This window comes from Megascapheus bottae, chromosome 33 (genome assembly GCF_031878675.1).
Source record: "Megascapheus bottae isolate mThoBot1 chromosome 33, mThoBot2.hap1, whole genome shotgun sequence".
Taxonomy (NCBI): domain Eukaryota; kingdom Metazoa; phylum Chordata; class Mammalia; order Rodentia; family Geomyidae; genus Megascapheus; species Megascapheus bottae.
The window spans coordinates 8,561,566-8,589,324 of NC_143541.1; the positions used below are offsets into that span (position 1 = coordinate 8,561,566).

The 27,759-nt window shown below is 57.8% G+C and overlaps 1 protein-coding gene across 2 annotated transcripts; it reads right to left on the minus strand.

The window, feature by feature from the left end:
- Nucleotides 1–603: 603 nt before the first annotated feature.
- On the minus strand, nucleotides 604–27,673 carry Slc41a3 (solute carrier family 41 member 3). 2 transcript variants are annotated; one of them, XM_090323832.1, is made up of 10 exons: nucleotides 27,393–27,673; nucleotides 19,303–19,410; nucleotides 15,377–15,448; nucleotides 13,943–14,087; nucleotides 12,360–12,506; nucleotides 11,332–11,476; nucleotides 10,207–10,286; nucleotides 8,974–9,108; nucleotides 6,779–6,927; nucleotides 604–1,577 (listed from the first exon to the last, which is right to left on the minus strand). In XM_090323832.1, the coding sequence occupies exons 1-10, from the start codon at nucleotides 27,648–27,650 to the stop codon at nucleotides 1,368–1,370; spliced, it is 1,449 nt and encodes a 482-aa protein (XP_090179958.1). In that variant the 5' UTR covers nucleotides 27,651–27,673; the 3' UTR covers nucleotides 604–1,367. The 2 variants fall into 2 exon arrangements, with proteins under 2 accessions (XP_090179958.1, XP_090179959.1); XM_090323833.1 differs by lacking the exon at nucleotides 27,393–27,673 and adding an exon at nucleotides 23,135–23,468.
- Between the last annotated feature and the right edge of the window lie 86 nt (nucleotides 27,674–27,759).

Below are 27,759 nucleotides of genomic sequence, written 5' to 3' on the forward strand. Positions count from 1 at the left end.
AGGTCATCTGTCCAGGTACCTGCTGGGAATGGTGCCCCAGGCCTGCCCAGGCATCCCAGCACCCCTGGACTCCCACAAGGACCCGGCTGACACGGCCGTGCCGTTCTGAGACGAAGAGAAGCCAGCACAACCTGGACTATCGCCATTAGCTGTGCCAATAAGAAACCGGAAGCAAAGATGAAAAGAGACATGATGTGAATGAAAACATCACGTTGTACTTCATGAATAAATCACTGCTACGTGTCAAGTAAGAAGAGAGGAAAGATCCCAGTGAGAACCAGGTCCCTAACAAGCTCCCGGGGCTCAGTGTCCCCAGGCCTCCAGCCTGGGACGACGACACCCCAGAGGCAGAGGCTTAGTCTTTTCTTTTTCTGGTCAGTTGTGGGGCTTGAATTCTGGCCTGGGTGCTGCCCTGAGCTCTTTAGCTCAAAGCTACTGCCCTACCCCTGAGCCACAGCGCCACTTCCAGTTCCGTCGTGATTAATGGGTGGTAAGAGTCTCGCAGACCTTTGTGCCCGGCTGACTCTGAACTTCAATCCTCAGCTCTCAGCCTCCTGAGTAACTGGAATTATAGGCGTGAGCCACCAGCATTCTTTGCTTTCATTTATTTATTTATTTATTTTGCCAGTCCTGGGACTTGAACTCAGAGCTTAGGCATTCTATTTGGACACTTCTTGCTCAAGGCTAATGCTCTGCCACTAGAGCCACAGTGCCACTCCTGGCTTTTTCCGTGTATGTGGTACTGAGGAATTGAACCCAGGGCTTCTCATTTTATTTGCTGTGTAGCCTTGGCTAGCCTCAAACTCACAATACTCCTGCCTCTGCCTCCTGAGAGCTGGAATTTTGGAGAATACCGACACACACAAAGGCCAAGGGCTTTTTTGGAGACTCCAAGTCTGGTGATGACATGAACAACTTTAAAGGATCGGAAAGGTCATGTACGTATCACCTAGGTTTTATCTGACATTTCTCTGGAAATGGAAATCTAAATAGATTTTGCTTCAAAAATAAAAAAGAAGGGGAAAAAAAAGGAAAACAAAAAGCAAGCAGAGGCCACGTTCCATGCAAGGAACTGGGTGTGCCGGCAGCCACGAGGCGCCACGCCCCCGGGGTAAGCACCGCAGAGCATGGGCTGTCCTTCCTGCCAGGCCGCCTGCCCTCCACACGCAGGCCTCACACCTGGCCTGCCTCCACACACCCGGCCAGCCCCGGGCTCCCAGCCTCTCAAGCCAGGCTCTTCCTTAGCTCAGCTGGAGCTGCAGCGCCGCGGTGCGGTGAGCCTCCTCGCGGCTGGCCAGAGGCCAGGCCGCTGGCCCCGCTGGTGAAGGGAAATGGCCGCTGCGCGCACTGAGGTGGGCCAAGCCCCATCAGGGTGGCCCGGAGGTCGGAGCTGAGAGGCCCCCCAGCTCCACTCCGCTCCTCAGCAGCCAGTCCAGAGAGAAGCAGAGGGCCAGAAGGCCAGTGCCCAGCAGGTCTCCCAGCCCCGTGAGGTAGGGGATACAGTGGCTGTCAGGGTCCAGGGCCTGATGCCAGGCCAGCCGAACCATCACCTCTGCCAGGTACAACAGGACGGTCACCTGCCAGGACAACAAGCACACACCGAGAAGACCAGGTTAGAGTCCGCACACACCAAGAGCACCAGCTGGCTTTCGTGGGCAGAATCCAAGACAGAAGGTCAGGCCCAGCTGAGTGCCAGAACTGAGTGAGGCAGAGCTCTGCTCCCACCGGGAGGAGGGAGGTGAGCAGCGAGAGGGGTGGACGGTGTTCTCGTGCAGTGCCCAGTGTGAGCAGGGAAGTGTACCTGCAGCTCTCAGGGTGCGGGGGTGGGGGGCAGTGTCCTCCATGTCTGGATCTGGCTCTCAGGGTACAGGGGTAGGGGTGGGGGGCAGTGTCCTCCATGTCTGGATCTGGCTCTCAGGGTACAGGGGTAGGGGTGGGGGGCAGTGTCCTCCATGTCTGGATCTGGCTCTCAGGGTGCAGGGGTGGGGGGGGGCAGTGTCCTCCATGTCTGGATCTGGTCTTAGGGTGCAGCGGTGGGGGGGGCAGTGTCCTCCATATCTGGACCTGGTCTTAGGGTACAGGGGTGGTGTGGGGGACAGTGTCCTCCATGTCTGGATCTGGCTCTCAGGGTACAGGGGTGGTGTGGGGGGCAGTGTCCTCCATGTCTGGATCTGGTCCTAGGGTGCAGGGGTGGGGGGGGCAGTGTCCTCCATGTCTGGACCTGGTCTTAGAGTACAGGGGTGGGGTGGGGGGCAGTGTCCTCCATGTCTGGATCTGGCTCTCAGGGTGCAGGGGTGGTGTGGGGGGCAGTGTCCTCCATGTCTGGATCTGGTCTTAGGGTGCAGGGGTGGGGGGGCAGTGTCCTCCAGGTCTGGACCTGGTCTTAGAGTACAGGGGTGGGGTGGGGGGCAGTGTCCTCCATGTCTGGATCTGGCTCTCAGGGTGCAGGGGTGGTGTGGGGGGGCAGTGTCCTCCATGTCTGGATCTGGCTCTCAGGGTGCAGGGGTGGTGTGGGGGGGGCAGTGTCCTCCATGTCTGGATCTGGCTCTCAGGGTGCAGGGGTGGTGTGGGGGGCAGTGTCCTCCATGTCTGGATCTGGTCTTAGGGTGCAGGGGTGGGGTGAGGGGCAGTGTCCTCCATGTCTGGACCTGGTCTTAGGGTGCAGGGGTGGGGTGGGGGGCAGTGTCCTCCATGTCTGGACCTGGCTCTCAGGGTGCAGGGGTGGGGTGGGGGGCAGTGTCCTCCATGTCTGGATCTGGCTCTCAGGGTGCAGGGGTGGTGTGGGGGGCAGTGTTCTCCATGTCTGGACCTGGTCTTAGGGTACAGGGGTGGGGTGGGGGGCAGTGTCCTCCATGTCTGGACCTGGCTCTCAGGGTGCAGGGGTGGGGTGGGGGGCAGTGTCCTCCATGTCTGGATCTGGCTCTCAGGGTGCAGGGGTGGTGTGGGGGGCAGTGTTCTCCATGTCTGGACCTGGTCTTAGGGTACAGGGGTGGGGTGGGGGGCAGTGTCCTCCATGTCTGGACCTGGCTCTCAGGGTGCAGGGGTGGGGTGGGGGGCAGTGTCCTCCATGTCTGGACCTGGCTCTCAGGGTGCAGGGGTGGTGTGGGGGGCAGTGTTCTCCATGTCTGGATCTGGCTCTCAGGGTGCAGGGGTGGGGTGGGGGGCAGTGTCCTCCATGTCTGGACCTGGCTCTCAGGGTGCAGGGGTGGGGTGGGGGGCAGTGTCCTCCATGTCTGGATCTGGCTCTCAGGGTGCAGGGGTGGTGTGGGGGGGGCAGTGTCCTCCATGTCTGGACCTGGCTCTCAGGGTGCAGGGGTGGTGTGGGGGGCAGTGTTCTCCATGTCTGGACCTGGTCTTAGGGTACAGGGGTGGGGTGGGGGGCAGTGTCCTCCATGTCTGGACCTGGCTCTCAGGGTGCAGGGGTGGGGTGGGGGGCAGTGTCCTCCATGTCTGGATCTGGCTCTCAGGGTGCAGGGGTGGTGTGGGGGGCAGTGTTCTCCATGTCTGGACCTGGTCTTAGGGTACAGGGGTGGGGTGGGGGGCAGTGTCCTCCATGTCTGGACCTGGCTCTCAGGGTGCAGGGGTGGGGTGGGGGGCAGTGTCCTCCATGTCTGGATCTGGCTCTCAGGGTGCAGGGGTGGTGTGGGGGGCAGTGTCCTCCATGTCTGGATCTGGCTCTCAGGGTGCAGGGGTGGGGTGGGGGGCAGTGTCCTCCATGTCTGGATCTGGCTCTCAGGGTGCAGGGGTGGGGTGGGGTGGGCAGTGTCCTCCATGTCTGGATCTGGTCTTAGGGTACAGGGGTGGGGTGAGGGGGGCAGTGTCCTCCATGTCTGGATCTGGCTCTCAGGGTATAGGGGTGGGGTGGGGGGGCAGTGTCCTCCATGTCTGGACCTGGCTCTCAGGGTGCAGGGGTGGGGTGGGGGGCAGTGTCCTCCATGTCTGGATCTGGCTCTCAGGGTGCAGGGGTGGGGTGGGGGGCAGTGTCCTCCAGGTCTGGACCTGGCTCTCAGGGTGCGGGGGTGGGGTGGGGGGGCAGGGTCCTCCAGGTCTGGACCTGGTCTTAGGGTACAGGGGTGGGGTGGGGGGCAGTGTCCTCCATGTCTGGATCTGGTCTTAGGGTGCAGGGGTGGGGGGGCAGTGTCCTCCAGGTCTGGACCTGGTCTTAGAGTACAGGGGTGGGGTGGGGGGCAGTGTCCTCCATGTCTGGATCTGGCTCTCAGGGTGCAGGGGTGGTGTGGGGGGGCAGTGTCCTCCATGTCTGGATCTGGCTCTCAGGGTGCAGGGGTGGTGTGGGGGGGGCAGTGTCCTCCATGTCTGGATCTGGCTCTCAGGGTGCAGGGGTGGTGTGGGGGGCAGTGTCCTCCATGTCTGGATCTGGTCTTAGGGTGCAGGGGTGGGGTGAGGGGCAGTGTCCTCCATGTCTGGACCTGGTCTTAGGGTGCAGGGGTGGGGTGGGGGGCAGTGTCCTCCATGTCTGGACCTGGCTCTCAGGGTGCAGGGGTGGGGTGGGGGGCAGTGTCCTCCATGTCTGGATCTGGCTCTCAGGGTGCAGGGGTGGTGTGGGGGGCAGTGTTCTCCATGTCTGGACCTGGTCTTAGGGTACAGGGGTGGGGTGGGGGGCAGTGTCCTCCATGTCTGGACCTGGCTCTCAGGGTGCAGGGGTGGGGTGGGGGGCAGTGTCCTCCATGTCTGGATCTGGCTCTCAGGGTGCAGGGGTGGTGTGGGGGGCAGTGTTCTCCATGTCTGGACCTGGTCTTAGGGTACAGGGGTGGGGTGGGGGGCAGTGTCCTCCATGTCTGGACCTGGCTCTCAGGGTGCAGGGGTGGGGTGGGGGGCAGTGTCCTCCATGTCTGGACCTGGCTCTCAGGGTGCAGGGGTGGTGTGGGGGGCAGTGTTCTCCATGTCTGGACCTGGCTCTCAGGGTGCAGGGGTGGGGTGGGGGGCAGTGTCCTCCATGTCTGGACCTGGCTCTCAGGGTGCAGGGGTGGGGTGGGGGGCAGTGTCCTCCATGTCTGGATCTGGCTCTCAGGGTGCAGGGGTGGTGTGGGGGGGGCAGTGTCCTCCATGTCTGGACCTGGCTCTCAGGGTGCAGGGGTGGTGTGGGGGGCAGTGTTCTCCATGTCTGGACCTGGTCTTAGGGTACAGGGGTGGGGTGGGGGGCAGTGTCCTCCATGTCTGGACCTGGCTCTCAGGGTGCAGGGGTGGGGTGGGGGGCAGTGTCCTCCATGTCTGGATCTGGCTCTCAGGGTGCAGGGGTGGTGTGGGGGGCAGTGTTCTCCATGTCTGGACCTGGTCTTAGGGTACAGGGGTGGGGTGGGGGGCAGTGTCCTCCATGTCTGGACCTGGCTCTCAGGGTGCAGGGGTGGGGTGGGGGGCAGTGTCCTCCATGTCTGGATCTGGCTCTCAGGGTGCAGGGGTGGTGTGGGGGGCAGTGTCCTCCATGTCTGGATCTGGCTCTCAGGGTGCAGGGGTGGGGTGGGGGGCAGTGTCCTCCATGTCTGGATCTGGCTCTCAGGGTGCAGGGGTGGGGTGGGGTGGGCAGTGTCCTCCATGTCTGGATCTGGTCTTAGGGTACAGGGGTGGGGTGAGGGGGGCAGTGTCCTCCATGTCTGGATCTGGCTCTCAGGGTATAGGGGTGGGGTGGGGGGGCAGTGTCCTCCATGTCTGGACCTGGCTCTCAGGGTGCAGGGGTGGGGTGGGGGGCAGTGTCCTCCATGTCTGGATCTGGCTCTCAGGGTGCAGGGGTGGGGTGGGGGGCAGTGTCCTCCAGGTCTGGACCTGGCTCTCAGGGTGCGGGGGTGGGGTGGGGGGGCAGGGTCCTCCAGGTCTGGACCTGGTCTTAGGGTACAGGGGTGGGGTGGGGGGCAGTGTCCTCCATGTCTGGATCTGGCTCTCAGGGTTCAGGGGTAGGGGGGGCAGTGTCCTCCATGTCTGGATCTGGCTCTCAGGGTACAGGGGTGGGGTGGGGGGCAGTGTCCTCCATGTCTGGATCTGGCTCTCAGGGTGCAGGGGTGGGGGGTAGGGGGCAGTGTCCTCCATGTCTGGATCTGGCTCTCAGGGTGCAGGGGTGGGGTGGGGGGGGCAGTGTCCTCCAGGTCTGGACCTGGCTCTCAGGGTGCAGGGGTGGGGTGGGGGGGGCAGTGTCCTCCATGTCTGATCTGGCTCTCAGGGTGCAGGGGTGGGGTGGGGGGGCAGTGTCCTCCATGTCTGGATCTGGCTCTCAGGGTGCGGGGGTGGGGTGGGGGGGCAGGGTCCTCCAGGTCTGGACCTGGTCTTAGGGTACAGGGGTGGGGTGGGGGGCAGTGTCCTCCATGTCTGGATCTGGCTCTCAGGGTGCAGGGGTGGGGTGGGGGTGGCAGTGTCCTCCAGGTCTGGACCTGGCTCTCAGGGTACAGGGGTGGGGTGGGGGGGGCAGTGACCTCCAGGTCTGATCTGGCTCTCAGGGTGCAGGGGTAGTGTGGGGGGGCAGTGACCTCCAGGTCTGATCTGGCTCTCAGGGTGCAGGGGTGGTGTGGGGGGGGCAGTGTCCTCCAGGTCTGGACCTGGCTCTCAGGGTGCAGGGGTGGGGTGGGGGGGCAGTGACCTCCAGGTCTGATCTGGCTCTTAGGTTTGAACACATTTGGACCCACTTGCTTTGCTCTGGAGGATGGGACTGAGCACTATAGGCTGAGTACCTCACCCCACTCTTCCCCTGCTCAGACTCCCCGGGACAGGGAGGGACCTGCCTGCCGGAAGCCCCAAATGGCCGGCCCTCCTTTCCCCAGCCCAGCTGCCGCACCTGGTTCAGGCCGGCCAGCAGGTACAGCACCACAAAGGTCTTGCTATTGGTCAGCGACTGGCCTTCCACCAGGCAGATGATGTAGAAGAAAATGAGATGTCCAGGAACCACCAGAGAGAGCAGGACGCGGGCGGACATGGAATTGGTTTCTGGAGCAAACAGAATGGAGAGTGTGTGTGACCTGCCAGGCAGCGGGGTCCACCTTACAGGGGCAGGCCGGAGATCACCTTGCGGGAGACAGAAGGGGCTTTGAGTCCCGACATGAGCTCCCTGGTGGCTCTGTCCTGATTTGGGTTGGGTTTGCCTTGGGTATCTCAGACTGTCTGCAACCCATAATACCAAGAACAGGTGACAGGAGCCTCCACGCAGGTCCACGTCATCCAAAAACCCAAGCAGGGCCTGCCGGTCCAGGCAGAGACAGCACAGGCCCTCGGGGGCACAGAGGTGCTGGGGACATGGAGACCACGGACTGCCTGGCAGTGCCCGGGGCGGTGCCCGCGGGGAGCCCGGCTGGAGACGGAGTTCTCCTGAGAACCTAACACTCCACGTCCCAGGGCCAGCCCCAGACTGCTCCCCACACCAACAGCAAGAGGAGCCTCACCGGAAACGAACGACACACTGACACCACGACATGCCTGCTCCCTGAAGCATGAGCAGTTACCACAGACACGGGAAATGGTGTGAAGACCCAGCCACAGGTCACAGAAAAGGAACAGATTACAAGAAAAACCAGAGGAAAATGACAATATCCAGAATTTCCCAGTAAGTCAATGCATTGACTCAATGACAGAATGGAGAGGACAAAACCAAAATAAATCAGTGGGGTGGGAGGAGCTAGAATATGGCCTAGAGTGCTTGCCTAGCATGCACAAAGCCTTGGGTTCAATTCCTCAGTACCACAGACACAGAAAACGCCAGAAGTGGTGCTGTAGCCTTGAGAAAGCCCAAGGACAGTGCCCAGGCCCTGTCTGGAAAAAGTAAATAAATAAATACATAAATAATGAGTGGCGTCAGGTGTGACGTGGCTCACACCTGTAATCCCAGCCACTCGGGAAGCTGAGATCTGAGAATGGCCATTCAAAGCCAGCCTGGGCAGGAAAATCCACGAGACTTTAGTTAACCACCAAAAGGCTGGAAGGAGAGCAATGGCTCAAGTGGAAGGATGCTAGCTCTGTGGTCAAGGGAAACACCCTCGGGATGCAGCAGCACACCTGCCCTAAGTGACAGCACACCTGCCCTAAGTGACGGCACACCTGCCCTAAGTGACGGCACACCTGCCCTAAGTGAGGGCGTCCTGAACTGCGAGGAAATGACAAGACAAAAGACATCTCTGTTCAAATCCCTCAGTGGCTCCCGGTTCTTAGAGCGTCACCAGGCAGGGCCCTCTGCCATCAGAGGCCCTTCCAACCCGCGGCCCACAACTCCTCCAACCCTTTCGCACTGCACCTTGCTGCTGGCCTCTAGAACTTGTCCATTTGTAAGCATGGGCTTGTCCTTCTTTGTGTCTCTCTCTCTGACACACTGTACCTGTGAGGCCCGGCGTGGACTGTTTGCTTCTCGCTATAACCTACACACAATGATACAGCCTGGTAGACATTCAGGATGGCCAAATGCATGCATGAATGGATGGATGGATAGATGAGAGGACGGATGAATGGATACATGAGTGGAAAGATGTGGATAGATGGATGGATGGATGGACAAGGGGATAGACGACAGTGGATGGATGGATAAGTAGATGGATGATGGATGAGTTGGATGGATGGATGGATGAGTGGATGGATGGAGGGATGAGTGGAGAGATGACAGATGAATGAATGGATGGATGGATGGATGGAGGGAAGGATGAGTGGAGAGATGACAGATGAGTGAACGGATGGATGGATGAGTGGATGGATGGATGGAGGGATGAGTGGAGAGATGACAGATGAGTGAATGGATGGATGGATGAGTGGATGGATGGAGGGATGAGTGGAGAGATGACAGATGAATGAATGGATGGATGGATGGATGGATGGAGGGAGGAGTGGAGAGATGACAGATGAATGAACGGATGGATGGACAGATAGATGAAGGGTAGATAGAAGAAGGGAGGCAGAGTGGAAAGTCAGAGGAGGGGCTGGGACCCTGGAGGTGCCTCAAACACCGACTTCTCATCTGCTAGAAACTGGCCCTGTGGCCTGCAGAAGACCCACCTGAGGTACAGAAGGTGGAGCAGGGGTTGGGCCAGAAGGTCCTCATCTGGGGGGGGAGGACACCGGGGGTGCTCCAGATGTGCAGGAAGGTGGAGGCCCGGCTGGTCTGGATAGCCACCAGGTTGCCACCAACTCCTGTGAGGAGGAAAGCAAGGGGTTCACCGCAGGCTCGGGCTCTGTCCTCTCTTGCAGAGCCACTTCCTCCAGGAAGCCCTCAGTGGTCAGTTCAGGATTTGATGTTTTTACTGCTTTCTCCCAGGTAGGGTGAGGTCCAGCCTGGGCCGCCAGACCTTCCGGGAGGGAAGCGGGACAGGCAAGCTGGTCCTCCCACATGCTGGTTGGCGGCTGGTGGTGAAGAGAGGGAGGGAGGAGGGAGTCGAGGGGAGGGGAGGGGAGAGTGGATGGTTAACAGGGCTTCAGGTCTGGGCACTATGACTCACTCCTGCAACTCCAGAGACTGGGAGGACTGTGGTTCAAGACCAGCCTGGGCAAACAATCCACAAAACCCCATCTCAGCCAGTAGGCGGCGGGTCTGTTGGCACAGACCTATTATCCCAGCCAGAGGAGAGTGGCCCAGACCAGACCCCGCTGTGGAAGCAGGCGCAACAAGGAAGCCTACTACTGAAACTCAGACTCGGGTCTTAGTTTTCATCATTAAGTTGGTCATGGGGCTTCAGCTCTGGGCCTGGGTGCTGTCCCTGAGCCCTTCAACTCAAGGCTGCCACCCTACCCCTTGAGCCACAGCCCCACTTCTGGTTTTCTAGAGATTCGTTGGAGATGAGAGTCTCATGACTTCAGTGCCCGGTTCAGGGCTGGCTGTGAACCGTGATCCTCAGAGCTCAGCCTCCCGAGTAGCTGGGGTGACAGGAGTGTGCCACCGCGCCCAGCCCAGGCCTTCGTCTTTGAGAAGACAGAACCCAGATTTTTAGGTGTAAAGGCCTGAGCTTTACGGTCACCAGTGTCTAGCGAAGAAAACAAGTGGGAGGGGCCTAGAGCCCCAGCGCCCGGGCCAGGCCAGAATGCACCGCAGAGCCAGAGGGAACGCCACTCAGCTGTCACCAAAGCTCCTACCCTGGCAGCCCTGGTGAGCGGAGGCCAGCCTTCCTCCCCAAGACCCCTTCACCTGAGGAGAACGCGCCGGCAGCCCTCAAGGCCTGCCACCTGCCCACCCACAGCCGTGGGCCCGCACACTCACCACACACGACAGGCGTGAACACAGCCCCACACACTCACCGCACATGACGGGCGTGAACACAGCCATGCCTCTGTACTGCTGCTTGGATGCGGTGATGCTCAGGATGAGCCCGCCAACACTGCAAGACAGTGCATCTCCATCCTGAGTCTTGGGGATGACAGCAACCCACTCGGTCCCGGCTGGGCTGTCCTACCTGGCGCCCTAACTGGCTGGGGTGACATTCAGACCCTGCTCCGCCTCACCAGCTCCCCGGGAGCTCAGCAAAGCCTTACCCACCCTCTGCCTAACCTAGAGAAAGTAGCCCCGCTGGCACCCTAGAAGCAATGACCCTCTAGAAGCAATGGTGTCTGGGCCTCACGCTGTCTCTTCTGAGGTTTAGGACAGACGTGCTGGAAGGGCTGGAGAGGCCCCGTCCAGGGTCCAGCAGGCAGGGTGGAGGCACACAGCCAACCCCGCTGGAAACAGGCCTCTGGGCCACCACGGCGGCGGCCATGCACACAGCGGCCACAGGGAGTTCTGGTCCAGCACCGGCTCTGAAAGCCCTACCACCGTGTTGGGGGCAGTTCCAGGCTCCAGATTGCCCTCCCTCCAGACGGCTTCCCCCTCCCCCTCCAGATGCCCCCCACTCCCTCCCTGCAGACCTGGCCCCCCACTCCCCGCTGCAGATTCGACCTGTCCTCCCCCCTCCCCGCTCCAGACCCGGCCTCCCTGCCCCGCTCCCCTCTCCAGACCCGGCCTCCCCTCCCTGCTCCCCCCTCCAGACCTAGCCCCCTCTCCCTGTTCCCCCCCTCCAGACCTGGCCTCCCCACCTCGCTCCCCCCTCCAGACCCCGCCTCCCTGCCCCCTCCCCTCTCCAGACCTGGCCCCCTCTCCCTGCTCCCCCCTCCAGACCTGGCCCCCTCTCCCTGTTCCCCCCCTCCAGACCCAGCCTCCCCACCTCGCTCCCCCCTCCAAACCCTGCCTCCCTGCCCCCTCCCCTCTCCAGACCTGGCCCCCTCTCCCTGCTCCCCCCCTCCAGACCCGGCCTCCTCCCTCCCCGCACCCACTGCCTTGGTGTGTCCCGGGCAGTGAATCAGGCCTTGGGTTTGGGCTGAGAGGCAGAGGAGAGTGAAGGGTAGGCATCGGAGTCGTGGCGTCCGCTGCCGTGTCCACCCGGCACTGACCTGCTGATGACCATGGCCAGCACGATGGGGACCCAGCCACACTTCAGGACCTTCACGACCGGCGGGCTCTGCCTGGCAATGACCACCCAGAGCGGGGTCAGCGCCACGAGGCCCGCACAGGCCAGCAGCGTCAGGTACCAGGTGTCTAGGACAGAAAGGACACCCGTGGTTCACGTGGCACGGCTGGCTCGGCACGGACGGTGTAGGGCAGAGGTCACCCTTCCGTCCTTGCTGTTCCAGGAGGCCTTCCGACCACAGTCCCCTCACCCCTCACTTCCATGTCACAGACGTGGTGTTGGTGACTCTCCAGACATCCGTCTACATTCATCGCAAGTGTTCACAGGGCCCGAGACCCCACCTTGTATTCCTGCCAGCATGAAGCATGCGCAGATCCTACGCGCAGGGCTCAAGTGGGCAGCCAGTGCCTCTCAGCTGTGGGGCTCAGGTCAAGACCCCTGACACCACGAGCACCGCAAACTTCACCGACTCACAGGAGAGACAGACTGGACATGGGGGACAGACTAAACCCCAGGTCATAATGCTGGTGGAGGGTGGAGAGAGGGTCTCAGAGTTCTTACTCATTTTACAACCAAATACAGTTAGTTGATTCATGTGCATATCTGCTCATGTTAACGCAGCTTGGTGGAAGTACAAAGTTAGGCTATCGGTTCTCGTTTCTGAGCTGTCACTGTCACTTGTGCAAACCTCGAGACGCTCTCTGGTGACACAGTGCAGGGAGCTGGTCTGGAGCTGGGTCAGGAGTGGGCAGGTACCTGGCTGGACCAGGATTCCCGTGGGTGAAGGAGAGCTTTGAGAACATTCCCTTGGCTAGGCCAGTGGCCTCTGCTCCTGCTGGCCTCACCCTTTCAGGGCACAAGTGATGGCCAGAGCAGCCTCAGGCCCTCCACAGCCCCCCTGCCCACCTCCACCCCAGAGCAGAGTCTGGCAACCGTGTCCACACCGGAGCAACGCTCTTCTCTAATCTGGCTTCGCAGGGTGGGACTGTCAGTGCTGGACGCCCCTCCTACCTCTGTGCTGGTACAGGAAGCTGCTGACCCAGGCCAGAATGGACAGGGTGATGAGGTCGCCCAGGCTTGCCGCAATGGGCGTGGCGATGTTGTCCGGGTTGACCCCCAGCCTGCGAGCGCCAACCACAATGCAGACCATGAGCAGACCTGCAAAGGAAGGAGGAGGCTGGGGCGGGGCCTGGGGGCGGGGCCTGGGGGCGGGGCCTGGTGAGCACCAACCACAATGCAGACCATGAGCAGACCTGCAAAGGAAGGAGGAGGCTGGGGCGGGGCCCAGGGGCCCTGGCATGGAACAGCTGTTTGTAAATGGGCTCTATCTACCTCGCCCAGATGCACAGTAGATTGTCCCACGCTCACTCGTGTCCTGGCCATCCTGGAGGCCTGAGTCAACTGTGTGATCTGTGTTATCACTCAGCCCAGACCAGGGGGGAGGTACCACGGTCACCTGCTGCCATGAGGAGGGAGCTCACGGCCACAGACGAGGGTCGGCCCGGGGCCAGAGGCCTCTGGATGGCACCACAGAGCAGAGGCCCAGCTTGGCCCTGGAGGGCCTCATCTCAGGGCCTGCGCGCTGTCAATGCACTCTGACCATCAGTGTGTGGCTGCCCGGGGCAGGCAGCGACAGGCGTATGACAGGGGACAGGGTGTGGCTCAGAGGTCTGGCAGGAAGCCCTAAGACCCCCAGCCTACTCGAGGCCTCCCAATGGATGGCGCAGGCCTCGGGCCCCACCACCCCGCCCCTGCTGGGTGTGGTGAAGAAACACACTGGGCTCTTTAAGAAGATGTGCTGCACTGTGCTCCCGCCTGCCCAGCCACACACACACAATAAGCGAGTCACTGGGTGGTGGCCGCTTAGGCCTCTAACCCCAGCTATCAGGAGGCTGGGATCTGAGGGTCACAGTTCAAAGCCAACCTAGGCAGGCAAGTCCTTGAGACCCTTAACGATAAACTACTCAAAAAGCTGGAAGTGGCTCTGTGGCTCAAGTGGTCGAGTGGTAGCCTCGGGCAAAAGAAGCCAGGGACAACACCCAGGCCCAGAGTTCAAGCCCAGGACTGGCATCCATGCATCCCTCCATGCATCCATGTACATCCACACACACACACACACACACACACACACACACACACTCTCTCTCTCTCTCTCTCCACAAGTCGCAGGAGCTGCAGCCCACACCTGTAACCCCACCTACTCAGGAGGCTGGGATCTGAAGACTACAGTTTCAAGCCATCCTGGGCAGGCAAGTCCTTGAGACTGTCATCTCCAATTAACCAAAAACCTGAAAAGGAGCTGTGGTTCAGGAGTGAAAATCTCAGGGATGATGATTAGAGCCTGAGCTCAAGTTTTACGCTGCCACAAATGTACACAAATGAAGAAACAAGTCAAAACAACTACAGTCCCTCCCGGTTCTGTCCAAGAGCCACTGTCCCGGGGCCGTCTGCGCCCTGCGTCTTCTGGGGTGTGTGGGAGGAGGGCCTCAGCCCCCTGGAAGCAGGAGGAAGGAATCCGGGGACCCCTTGCCATGGCCGGGCCAGCGCTCCCCGCCCACCACAGGCGCCTCTGGGCACAGGAGCCCTGGGCTCACCTAGGGCCAAGGCGGCGAGGAAGGCGGTGACGGCGCTGCTTGCACACAGCAAGGCCGCCTTGGCCAGGTCCAGCTCCTCCCGAGACACGGTGCCCAGCAGCAAGGCGGCCACGGCCGCCAGGAGCCCCACGACGGTGGCCTGCACCTGCGGGGACCAGTCAGTCAGTCAGTCAGTCAATCAATCAATCAGACACGTGAGGAGCAGGACCCCCTGCCTGCCTCACTCATCTGGGGGCGCTTGTCCCTCACCACTGCCTCCACCCTCCACCCTATAGTGTGCCCGCAGCTTCAGCAATAGTAGCCCAGACTCAGTGACATGAACACACACGTGGCACGGCCTGGAGTGTGCCCACAGCAAGGGCATGTGGCACTTCCAGAGTGGCCCGTCAGGAGAGCTCAGCGGGCTGCCAGCCAGGGCATGGGCCTGGTGCAGAGGCCCCCTCTGTGGACGCCTGTGGAAATGGCTGCTCCTATGACAGCTGGGGCTCAGCCCTGGGGGGCCTTGGAGTGCGCCCTGGGCAGGCAGCAGAGGGACAGAGGACACGCGGTGTGCTGGGAGCAGCTGGGGAAGAGTCCCAGTGCTGGGGAGTGGGCTGGAGGGGGGCAGCAGCTGGGGGATCCATCTCAGGGTTGGATGGACGGGGTGACGGCATGTGTGGGCTCTGCGGCCGGATTTTGGAGGTGTCCACGGTGGGTCCTCATGGCAGAAGGCGCAGTAACCTGGTCCCACAGCACCCTTCAGGGGCATGCCGAGCGACCTGATGCCCAGTCCATCTCCGCCTGCCCTTCTTGTTTGATCTGTGATTCTGGGCCATGCCACGCCGCCCAGGCTGGCTTGAATTGTACAGCCGGGCCCGCAGTGCTGGGACCACCGCAGGCCAGCACCCCACAGCACCACGCCCCAACCCGGGCCTCTGCTGCTGCTCTGCCCCAACCACAGCACGCTGCAGGGCACACAGGCTGAGAAAGGGCAGGCAGAGGCAGAGGCAGGTCCCAGGGCAGTCCAGCAAGGAAGCCCCCGGCCCCAAACCCTCGCAGAGATTAAATAAGGCAAAATCCAAGTGTGTCAGCTGGAGGAACGGGGTGAGCCGGGCCTGCACCCTCAGGTGCTGACGGCAAGGCCACCCGCACGGAGCGCCCTTCAAGGACTTGGCTTGGGATGAAGCCCTGAGGGGCTGGGGGATGGAGAAAGGCTGTGGACCCCAAGGCAGGCGTCTCCCGCAGGAGGAGGCTGTGGTGTCCAAAGCGGGGCAGGCCTCTAGCTGCCGTGGGAATACAGTCTGGCGGACAGATGGCTGGCAGACCCACCCTTGAAGCTCAGTTTGGAGTGCAGGACAAGGCGTGTGGCCTTCTCTCCCACCCATGCCATGCCTGCTGCAGGTCCAGGGAGGAGGAGGGGTGTCCATCTGACAAAATAAGGAAACAGAGACTGACCTGCACCAGGGCGAGGTTGCTGCTGATAACTCTGCGTCTCTCCCGGGGGTCATCGATTTGTCCAGTGTTGGCCTAGGGGACAGAGAATGTCTGACGGAACCCAGAGCGACGGGCAGTCCTCTGGGAGAGACTAAGAAATACCATTCCGCCAACACCACCATCCAACCACACGGACAGACGTGGAGCAATGCCCATCCACACCGCACCCACCCAACCACGTGGACAGACGTGGAACAAGCGGAAGACTGAACAAAGCAGTTTACAGCTGTAGCTGGGGACTTGAATGCCCATGGTCAGGCAGTGGATGGAGTGGCCCGGGACTGTGGGAACTACTGGATATAAACAGAACAAAGAAGAACACGCATGTCTTCCAGAGAAGAGTTGGATTAGGCCACAAAGAGGCATCAATTACAAGAGAGTGGAATTAGAAACCGACAGTAGAAGGTCAAAAGGGAGTCTTCAAACATGTAGAAATCAGACATCTGTATCCCTGATGAACCAATGATTTTTTTTTTTTTTTTTGCCATTCCTGGGTTTGAGCTCAGGGCCTGAGCACTGTCCTTGGACTTTCTCAAGGCTAGAGCTCTACCACTTGAGCCTCAGCACCACTTCCAGCTTTTTTCTATGTATGTGGTACCGAGGAATCGAACCCAGGTCTTCATGCATGCTAGGCAAGCACTCTACCACTAGGCCAAACTCCCAGCCAAACCAATGAATTTAAGGAAGTAATCCCAGGGAAGTGAGAACCATATCTCAGGCAAAACACAATATACCAAAAGCTTAAAAGAGTCGAGGAAATGCAAGATTTTAGAATTAGGGGAATCTATACATGCAGACAATTACTTAAAAAAAAACAAACAAACAACAGAAAAGCCAGGTACCAGAGACTCATACCTGTAATCCTAACTACTCAGGAAGCTGAGAGCTGAGGACCACAGCTCAAAGCCAGCAAAGGCAAGAAAGTCCAGGAGACTCTTATCTCCAGTTAATCACAGAAAAGACAGAAGCAGTGCTGTAGGCCAAGTGGTAGAGTGCTAGCTTTGAACAAAAGGAGATGAGGGACAGTACCCAGAGTTCAAGGCCCTGCAGCAGCAAAAAAAAAAAAAAGAAAAGAAAAGAAAAGAAAAAGAAAAGTACAAAGTAGAACCTGAAATCAACCAAGTAAAAGTTATACCTTCAGAAACCAGAAAAAATAACAATTAACACAAAACTAAGAGAAGGAATTAATAAAGAGAAGACAGCAGAGAAAAATCAATGAAACAAAGAGTCGGTTCTTTAAAAAGATTAAAACAATTCACAAACCTTCAGCTAAACTAACTTACAACACACACATACACACAAAAAGAGAAGACTGGGGCCGGGAGTTTGGCCTAGTGGTAGAGTGCTTGCCTAGCATGCATGAAGACCGGGTTCGATTCCTTGGTACCATATACATAGAAAAGGCCAGAAGTGGTGCTGAGGCTCAAGTGGTAGAGCTCTAGCCTTGAGAAAACCCAAGGACAGTGCTCAGGCCCTGAGTCCCAAGCCCAGGACTGGACAAAAAAAAAAAAACAGAGAGAGAGAAGACTCACAAAATCCATACTTGGAAGTTCAAATATAAACACTACTACCAAATCTACAGATAGGAGATATATGTCAAAACACTGAACAACCTAACTCAGAATTAATTCCTTGAAACGTACAACCAGCACTGAATTACAAAAAATAGGAAATCTACACCTATAATCAATAATCAAAAGCTTCCCAATAAAGAAAACTCAGGACTAAGAAGGCTTAACTGGTGAACTATTAGACTTTACAAAGGAATTAGCACCAATCTTCTCCAATTCCTCTAAAAACCCCATGAGCGAGGTACATTTCCAAATCATTCCAGAAGACACTGTAAAAAATAAAATAAAATCAGGACCAGGAGTTTGGCTTATTGGTAGAATGCTTGCCCAGCATGAACAAAGACCTGGGATCAATTCCTCAGTACTACATACACAGAAAAGGCCAGAAGTGGTGCTGTGGGTCAAATGGTAGAGTGCTAGCCTTGAGAAAAGCCCAAGGACAGTGTCCAGGCCCTGAGTTCAGGCCCCACGACTGGCAGAATAAAAGAGAGAGAGGGCGAGAGGGAGGGAGGGAGGGAAAGACAGACAGACAGACAGACAGAGAGACAGAAAGAGAGCGAGACACAGAGAGAGACAGAGAACAAAATGATAGGCCCAGGGTCACTAATTAGCATTATGAAAAACAAATCTTCTACAAAATACCAGCAGATTGACGCCATAGTATATGGAAACACTACACCCCTCTACCTCTCAGAACTTATTCTTGGAATACAAGTTTCACACCCAAGAAACAACATCACATGCCTTTTAGAATGGATAATCTAAACCAAGTGACCATCTCCACTGCAGGAAAGGCATGTGACAAAACTCCATCCCTTTCAGGATGACCCCCAGCAACTAGCAACAGATGGCGGCTCTTTCCATCAGGGAGAGCTAACACCACAGGAAGACACACATGTCTGCTCTCCACACTCCTACCCAACAGGGCACCCGAAGCCCTGGCTGGGGAAAAAAAGAAGGCTATTCAGAACAGGAGGAAACAGTTACCTGCATGCAGCTAGCACAATCTTACGCGATGAAAACCTCACAGGCCACACACACAAAACCCATGAGAATTCACAATTCAGGATTCAAGTTGCAGGACGCAGAATCAATTGTCTCAGTTGACTGGCAGGATCACTGTCCATTAACAATGGGCAGCTCAGAGGGAATTAGGGAAACCCCACAGTGATGGCATCAAGAAGGTAAGGTATTTGTGAGGTAACTGCAGGAAGCAAGAGATGTGCACACACACACAATGCTGAAAAGAAGTTAAAGCCGGACACAGTGGCTCACGCCCGTCATCCTAGCTACTCAGGAGGCTGAGGTCTGAGGATCAAGTTCAAAGCCAGCCCAGACACTAAAGTCTGTGAGACTCTTTTCCCTAATTAATCACCAGAAAAGCAGAAGTGGTGCTGTGGCTCAAGGGATAGGGCAGTAACCTTGAGCTGAAGAGCTCAGGAACAGCACCCAGGCCCAGAGTTCAAGTCCCATAACTGACAAAAAAAAGAAGTTACAGAAAACACAAGCCAACTTAATAACTATATGCCAGAACTTCTCAAAGCAACCTACAAATGTAATGCAAAAAACGTAGAAAGAGATAAACTGAACAATCTGAAGATGCACCTGTTTCTATGCATCAAGGGATAAGATCGAGAGTAAGAAGTTAATCTACAGAATGGGGAAGCGTTTGTGAATCCACACCCACTAAGGGGATGCTGGGAGCCAGGTCCTGGCTGTCTCTGGGGCTGTTCACAGCCCCCGGCACTCCTCTCCAGTGGGCCCCTTCCCAGCCCTCTGTGTACCACCTGCTCTAGCCTACCTCTCCTGCCAGTCTTCTGCCCAAGCAGGGCAGAAAATGGACCTCAGAAAGGGAGTCCTACTGTGTGTTAGCAGGAAGGGACTCGGCCCCCCGGGAGAGGTCACAGACAGGAACTCCTGGCTCTTGGGACCAGGACCAGCCAGTCTGGAGAACAGAGCATGCTGGGTAAGCCACTCTCTGGACCTGGGTGGTTCAGACCCTTCTTGTCCTGTGACAGGGTCATGCCTGGGCCTACACTGGCGTCTGGGCCTTGGTGGTGCATGCAGGGGGGCACGGCAGGGTCTAGGAGATTGTGGGGTGTGGATATGCAGAACCAGCTGTCTGGACTACAGGGAAATGGAGGTCGGGGGAGCCCAGGGCTGGCTCCTCACCTGAAGTCTAGTCTGGCCGTGGAAAGCGGGACTCAGGGGACAAGGGAGAGTACCACGAGATAACAAAGCCACACACCCACTGGAGAGTGAGTGCCACCGAGAAGAGGCCACAGGGGCCCCTGGGGTGTCCAGGTGTCAACTTACCGCGGTGGAGAGTCGTGACGCCAGTGTCATCTCCAGGTTCCCCTTCAGGCCCACCAGGGGCGGCACCAACGTCAAAAGGTCCTTAACCTCCACAAACACTGGCCAGTGCTGGAAGAGAGGGCAGAGTTGGCAGAGCCGCCCCGGCCCTGGCCTGAGGGAGCAGGGGAATCCAGGCTGGGCCAGGCTAGCCAAGCTGTCACTTCCAAGTCGGGGATTTCCCCACAAACTGCGTGGCCTGGGTCCGCCGGGCTGCAGGCGGCCTAAGTAGTCGCCTCACTGTGCCCTCAAGTTTCCAAAAGAGAGAAGAAATTGCCTATCAAATATGATAATAAACAAAAGAAAAGAACCCCCCACACTCCAAGAGATGCATGTTTAAAAAAAATTGGGAGAAAAAACCTTGCTTGCAGAGTTAAAAAACAATTTGTTTAACATGCAATTAGACTGTGTTTTACCATCAGTTTTGAGAACTGCATCTGATCAGAGGGTTTTATTTTATTGGTCCCTCACAATAAGCTTCTCTGGGTTTGGAATCTGCCTGCAGGCAGATGCCTGCTTTCCAGGGGGAGGGGGAGGAGGGGGCCCGGGCAGTCTTCTGGCCCCGTCCCTGGACTAGAGCTGTGTGGAGGTGTCCAGAGCCATGAGGCCCCCAGGGACGCCCAGAGCCACCTCCAACAGCCAGGGCTGACTTCAGGCCTGGAGGAGAGCGGCAAAACAAAGGGTTACGCCACAGGTAATATTCCTCCCCCCCCCTTTTTTTGGCTGATGATGTACAAGTAAAATATGGCCTTAACTAGCATTACTTTTATTACTATTGACTTTAAACATTTCCTCCATACTTACCGACTGTATACCCTTTTAGAAATTATGTTTTAGCTTTTGGATCAATCCATTGATGTATTTGAATGCTTTCTAATAAAGACATTAGCCCTTAAACATAAAAAAGGGAGGGTAGGAGGAGGCCCAGAAATGGAGGGACAAAAAACTGGACAAATGCAGCGGTGACACTCCGTGCTGCACATGAACTATATGGTTTGTGGTGGGAACAGGAGGGGAAGCTAGGAGAGACCAAGGGAAGGGGTAACACCGTCCAGAAAGAAACGCACTCATTACCTGGCTTTTGTACTGTGACTCCTCCATATACCACTTTCATAATAACAATAAAAATTTATATTATAAAATGATTTTTAAAGACAAAAATGTAAAAGGAAGAAGCCCCTTCCTCCCTGACCCCGGGACAAAGCTGCTGTTTGCCGTGCTCAAGGCCTCTCCTCAGTCCTCCCTCACTGCAGGGCTGCAAGACACAGCACAGACCCAGCTCTACCAAGCCTGGTCCCAGCTTCTCCCTCTAGAAACATCCCCAGAAAGCAATGTCAGCGTCATCTGGGGCCACCCTTATCAGCTGGGCTCCCGCCCCCCTGTCTTCCCTGGGCATCTGGCCTCTCCTGCCTGAGCTGCCCTATCAGCCGTGCGCATGGCCTGCTCGGAACAGGCTGTGACACCATTGGACGTGCACTCTGCAGGGTGCAGTAAGCTGGCTTGGCCTGAACTTCTCTGCCCGGCAGTGTCCTCCTCCTGGGCCTGGCCTTCTACTCAAGGCCAAGCAGGCACCAGCCAATGTGGGAACAAACTCCTTTTCTGCACTTTGTCCCCCGCCCCCCCCCACCCAGGACAGGGACTTGCTCAGTGCTGTGCTGGCTGGAGTCCACAGTCTCCCCACCCCCACCCCCAGGCCAGGCGGGGAGCGCAGATGCTCTTCTAACAGCCTGTCCCCTCTAGATGGGGTAACACACCTCTGGCCTCTGTGCGGCCTCTCCCCAAGCTGTCAGGGCCTCCACGATGGGCTCCTCCTTGGCCACCCAGTCCCTCATCCACAGCCTTTCCATGGCCTTATTACTTCTGCACAGCGGCCGCACCACCAACACACCCACCCCCCGGGGCCATGTCTGTCAATCAAGGCCGCCCAGCATCCAGGCCTGGAGTGAACCTGGCTTGCGGTGGGCTCTGCTCTGGGCTGGTAGGTGACTGCACCATGAGTCTGGCCATGAGATCATAGGATGACCACAGGCTGGGTGTGGTGGCTCACGCCTGTCAGCCCAGCTACTCAGGAGTTTGAGACCTAAGGATCCAGGTTCAAAGCCAGCCCAGGCACTAAAGCCTGTGAGATCCTGATCTCCAATTAACCACCAGGAAACTGTAAGTGGAGCTGTGGCTCAATGTGGGAGAGCACTAGACTTGAGCACAGAACCTGAGAGATGGTGCCCAGGCCTGAAATCCCTCTAGACATCACCCTAACCATAAAATACAAGAAAAAGGTGAGCAAAAGCGGTCATACAGGGCACAGCCACATAATCCCACATGTCCCCGCTCATGTGCGCTGGAGGACAGCCAGTGCCAATGGGGGGATATCAGCTCACCACACCTTCTCCTCCCTGTCCTGAGCACCCCACACCAGTGCTGCAGGCAACACCAGGCTCAGGACAAAGACTGGCTCTGGACCAGGGCCTCACCAGCTGGGAATGGCCACCCTCCCGTCTGCCGGGGCCCCAAGCTGGGCTCCGGCCTTGTCCTCCTCCACCTGCTCCTCCCAGCGGTGAGGGGTGAGGGCCTGCACTATCCCTGACTTACAGAAAGGGGAACCAAGGCAGACAGGGACTAAAGGCCCACTCTAGCTTACATGTGTAATCCTAACTACTCAGGAAGCTGAGATCAGGATCCAGATTTAAAATCATCCTGGTCTGGGGAGACTCTTAGCTCCAAGAACCTCCTAAAAAGGCCAAAAATGGTGCTGTGGCTGGAATGGTAGAGTACTAGCCTTGAGGAAAAAAGATCCGAGATGGTGCCCAGGCCCTGAGTTCAAGCCCCAGAACCAGCAATAAAGACCTGCTCTACTCAATGGCAGACCTTGACCAACAAGCCGGAACTCTCCAGGGCTGGCGTCTGCTTGGAGCGCCTCTGGCAGGTTCATCACAGTCTGTATGGCTCGTGGCTCAGACACAGAGGTGCCAGACGCTTCTGCCAGCCCCACTGACACTCAGAGTCCAGCTCAGAGCTGCTGCCCCAGATAGAGGGCGCTTGTGCTCATGGTATGACGCCCAGCAGCATCAGAGGGCACGGCCTCTCTGCCACCCACTGCCCCCTCTCAGGCCTCAACACTCACGCAGACAAGCCGGCGACCACCACCGCCCCCGCTCAGGCCTCTGTACCCACGCAGACAAGCCAGCGACCACCACCGCCCCCGCTCAGGCCTCTGTACCCACGCAGACAAGCCGGTGACCCCCGCCACCCCCTCTCAGGCTCTGCACCCATGCAGACAAGCAGGTGACCACCACCACCCCCTCTCAGGCCTCAACACTCACGCAGACAAGCCGGCGACCACCACCGCCCCCTCTCAGGCTCTGCACCCACACAGACAAGCAGGTGACCACCGCCCCCTCTCAGGCTCAGTACCCACGCAGACAAGCTGGTGACCCGTGCCACCTCTTAGGCCTCAACACTCACGCAGACAAGCCGGCGACCCCCACCACCCCGGCTCAGGCCTCTGTACCCACGCAGACAAGCTGGCGACACCTGCTGCCCCCTCTCAGGCTCTGCAACCACGCAGACAAGCCGGTGACCCCCGCCACCCCCTCTCAGGCTCTGCACCCACACAGACAAGCAGGTGACCACCGCCCCCTCTCAGGCTCTGTACCCACACAGACAAGCCAGCGACCCCCGCCGCCCCCTCTCAGGCTCTGTACCCACGCAGACAAGCTGGTGACCCCTGCCACCTCTCAGGCCTCAACACTCACGCAGACAAGCCAGCGACCCCCGCCCCTCGGGCTCTGGTACGCACTTGGACAGCGTTCATGACCAGACCGGCGGCCACCACCCCCAGGCCGGACAGCAGGATGGGCAGGGCGACCTGGCACGCTGTGGTGGAGAAGGTCTCCGGGAGGATGCCCAGGGGGGACCGGGTGAGCTCACAGCTGAAGCCCCGCAGTTTCTTGCCCTGGAAGCGGAACTCCAGGTTCAGCTGCGTGACCACCATTGTCAGGCTGGCCGCCGCATCTCAGGGGTGACACAGTCCCGGCCTCGCGTCCCCGCCCACAAGGGCACGCTGAAGGAAGCGTCCCAGGAAGCTGCAGGTGCCCTGCACCTGTGAAGAACCCCCGCTGCCCCTCGGCCGAGGCCAGAGCAAATCAGCGAGGAACAAAGGCCAGAGTGGCTCCGAGTCTCACTCTGAGGCCATGGGCTCCGCTGTCCACGCCCCTCAGAGACAGGCTGGCAGGCCTGGCCCTCCCCCAGCTGCCCCTCTGCAGCGGCCTTGACAGCGTCCAGCAGCCCGGCCCACGCCCCCTGGGGCTGAGCCAAGGTGGAGCCCACGTGAGCTGGCCCTGGCGAGCTTTCACGCGGAGCTCCGCTGCCTCCCTCTGCACATGCACCTCGGCTTGGCTGGCATTGCCCTGGCAGAGATGGAGAGCCCTCAGTTGCAGTGACCCTCCCAGGCTCCCTTCAAGCACAGGGAGTCACAGCCACGACGGTCACCTCGATGCATGTCAGGGCCTTGTGGCCATTTTCTCCAGCTAGAAAGGTCACACCCTCACCCTGCTGCCAACCCTGAACCAGAAATGCTGACCTGAGCCTCACCACCCAGACCACCCCTCAGCCCTCCCATGCCTACTGTCTGCCCCTCCCAGCCCACTACCCCCACCACAGCCCTGCATGGGCAGCGGGCAGGCTGGCTTTCCCTGGCCTCTCAAAACTGTCCTCGGAGATCACAGGAGCAGCACGGAACCCTTGCACATGAGAAGATGAAGGCTCCAAGAGGGTCCGCGGCAGCCGGGCTGCAACCCGCCTCCTGGGGGGCCCTCTCCACCCTGCCTCTGTCCAGCTCGTCCTCCACCCTCCTCCCCTGTCCCCTGCAGGGAAGCCATAGTTTGTACCAGTTTGTTCAAACATGAATTCAAAGCAGTAGAAAACAAAGCGACGTTCTGAGAACAATGTCAAGAACACACCCAGAGTGCGGACACAGGCTGGATTAAGACACAAGCCTGCAGGCCGAGGCCTCCCATATGCTGAGATGCCACCTCTACTGTCTCCTCTACTGTCACCACTCCTACCAGGTGGCTACCCCTCAGGATGTGGCTACCACAGAAGCTAATATCACACCCGCAGCAGGCGCCCAGAGCCCTCTCACCATCCTGGTCACATGGAAATAAGCAACAAAGATGTAATCTTCTACAGAACAAGGTGTCTGTTCATCACAAAATGCTCATCACACTTGTTCTTAAAACTGAATGAGCAGCTTGGCACGGGTGGCTCAGGCCTGTAATCCTAGCTGAGTTCTGAGGATCAAGGTTCAAAGCCAGCCTGGGCACAAAAGACCTTCAGACTCTTATCTCCAATTAACCACCAGAAAACAGTAAGTGGGACTGTGGCTTACTGGTGGAGCACTTACCTTGAGCTGAAGAGCTCAGGGACAGCGCCCAGGCCCAGAGTTCAAGCTCCACAACTGACCATAAAAAAACAAAAATGGAGCTAGCCAATGGCTCATGTCTTTAATCCCAGCTACTCAGGAGGCTGAGATCTGAGAATCATGGTGTGAAGCCAGCCCAAACAGCAAAGTCCATGAGACGCCTATCTCCCATTAACCACCAAAAAGCCAGAAGCAGAACTGTGGCTCAAGTGATCGAGGGTCAGTCTTGGGTGAAATGGTTAAGGGACAGTACCCAGGCCCAAATCCAAGCCCCAGAAACCGCACACTAAATAAATTAATGAAACTGAATGACAGACATACACTGAATAATGTTCAGAAGAACATAAACCCAAATGCCAAAAAAGTGGTTACATTTTATGGGTAGGATTATAAGTAACCTTTAAAAAACAAAACAAAACAAAACTTCCTTGTGTTCTGACGGTTGTAATTCTTTGCTTTTTGAATGATGAGATAAATTGTAACCAGATGAGAAACATCATTTCCCCTGACAGTACAGAACAGCATGTGCACAGCTCTCTGGGTTACACTGCAGAACCCAGGAATGGAGCTTTAAAAATAGTCCAGCAGCTCAGTGGAAAATCTCAAAGAGCCTGAGCTGGGAGGAAGGCAGCAGGCAAAATCTGGGTCAGGCGTCAGATGGCCTCCTGGCTCCTGATGGGCTTCCATCCACCCGCAGTTCCCTGGGGGTGATCTGGTGTGGGTGGTACATCACACCAGTGACGGAGTACCTGCAGAGCACGGGCCGCGCCCACAGAGAGGATTCCCTGCTCCCCTAGTGCAGGGCAAAGGCTCAGAACCCTAAGGTTCCCAGGGTGCAGGACCCCTTATCTACTCTACTCTCTGGTTTGCAGGGACTGCGTTCTTGGGTGGCAGAAGGATTTGGTGTGTCAACTGCAGATGAGAACTACATTTCCCAGGAGCAGTTTCCAGAGTCCCACTTCCGAGTCAGGTGCGCGTTCTGAGGGCTCCCAGGACACAGGCCTCAGAGGTCAGCTTCATTAGGCTGAAGTAAGTGGGGGTGGGGGTCTCCTTTATTTTCTATCTGAGCTTAGTCAATAGACCACACCCCTCGGTTCAAATGAAGACCTGGCCCCCTGCCCCTGAAGCTGGTGGCACCTTTCCAAAGCCCTCCCCTCCAAGGAGAGTCAGCCCCTCCATGGCTGCTCAGGCCCCTCCCCCTCCCCCCGCCATTCACACTGCTTGGTTTCTACAGGTTGGCTCAGGCAACTGCTGTCTGCCTCTCCCCACCCCAGGAGCCACCCGGAACAGGCCAGGCCAGTGTACACCGGGCCCTCTGGCTCACAGCTGTCTGAATGAGAAAAGGAACAAATAAAAGGAGCTATAGAAATGACAAGTAAAAGAAGCCCAGCCAGGGATGGGCATAAAGGAAAAAGGATGTGCAGGGTGGTTTAAGAGAGTCCTCATGGTAATGAGCCGGCTCTGCATCTGGGAAAACCAGAAGGGCTTCAGTGAGCTGACCCAGGTCCCCTCCACACAGACTCTGTCCCCCTGACTTTCCCAGACATGCACCACATCTTCTCATTGGTTAGCAACATTATTTAAGCTGGTGAATGGTGTCACCCCAAATTCACAGTATTAAGTCCTCATAATATGACTGCTTTGGGAGACAGGGTCTTTAAAAGATATGAAGAAATCAACACTGGTGTTTCTAAGAGCAGAGGACAGGAGAAGAGGCTGCCTCGGGCCAACAGTCTGTGACACCTCCTCCTCTCTGTCACTTCAATGCAGTGATCTAGTTCCCCGGTCACTGGGGCCACGTGAGAGCAGCCCAGCAGACACAGAGCTGCCAAAAACAACCACCCTCAGGAGGGGACAACATGTCATCGACTACACAAGGGGTCATCAAGAAGAGGAGGAGGAGGAGGAGGGGGAAGAGGAGGAAGAAGAGGAGGAGGAGGAGGAGGAGGAGGAGGAGGAGGAAGAAGAGGAGGAGGAGGAAGAGGAGGAAGAGGAGGAGGAGGAGGAAGAGGAGGAAGAGGAGGAAGAGGAGGAGGAGGAGGAAGAGGAGGAGGAGGAGGAGGAAGAGGAAGAGGAAGAGGAGGAGGAGGAAGAGGAGGAGGAGGAGGAAGAGGAGGAAGAGGAGGAAGAGGAGGAGGAAGAGGAGGAGGAGGAAGAGGAAGAGGAAGAGGAAGAGGAGGAGGAAGGGGAGGAGGAGGAAGAGGAGGAGGAAGGGGAGGAGGAGGAAGAGGAGGAGGAAGAGGAGGAGGAAGAGGAGGAGAAGGAGGAGGGGGAGAAATAACATAATAATAACGTAATAATTTTTTTCTTTCTTTTTGTGTGCCAGTCCCGAGGCTTGAACTCAGGGCCTGGGCACTGTCCTAGGTTTTTTGTTTTGTTTTTTTTCCTCAAGGCTAGTGCTCTACCACTTGAGCCACAGCGCCACTTCTGGCTTATTTTCTGTGTATGTGTACGGAGGACTTGAAGGCAAGCACTCTACCACTAGGCCACGCTCTCAGCCCAAAATTTATTTTTAAAAAGAAGAAAGTCTTGCTAGGCCTGACCTGAGTTCCTCTCTGCTACCAATGACTAAAAGGAAAGGCGGAGGCAAGGTGGCTCTCCTGTGCTGCCCAGGGCCCGTGACCCCGTGACTCACCTGGAAGTAGTTCAGGAGCATGCCAGCCCATGCCAGCCCCAGGCCTGCAAACAGGAAGGGCGCTGTCACCTGCACGCCGACGGTCCAGGCAGTCTCCTGGATGGGCTCCACCCCCAGTGGCTGGGGACCCCCTGGAGCCCCCACATGCACATCTGACTCCTCAGCCAGTCTTCCGGTGCTGACAGAGGATGGCAGTCCTGGCTCCTCTGGCCTGGCACAGCTTTCCAGCCTCCGACGTCGGGTCTCGGTTCCTTCCATCTGTACACAGGCGGGCCCACAGCCCTAACCTGGGAGACAACAAGCAACAGGGTTAAAGAGGAGAACACCTGATTCCAGGGGGTGCCAACTCCAGGGCCCGGGTCCCGTC

Coding starts and splice junctions, on each gene's coding strand:
- Slc41a3 (XM_090323832.1), bottom strand. CDS start 27,650: ATGGAAGGAACCGAGACCCGACGTCGGAGGCTGGAAAGCTGTGCCAGG. Junction 11,477..12,359: donor CTTCCTGTACCAGCACAGAG/GTAGGAGGGGCG, acceptor TTTCTGTCCTAG/ACACCTGGTACCTGACGCTG. Junction 9,109..10,206: donor GTTCACGCCCGTCATGTGCG/GTGAGTGTGTGG, acceptor TCCTCCTCACAG/GAGTTGGTGGCAACCTGGTG.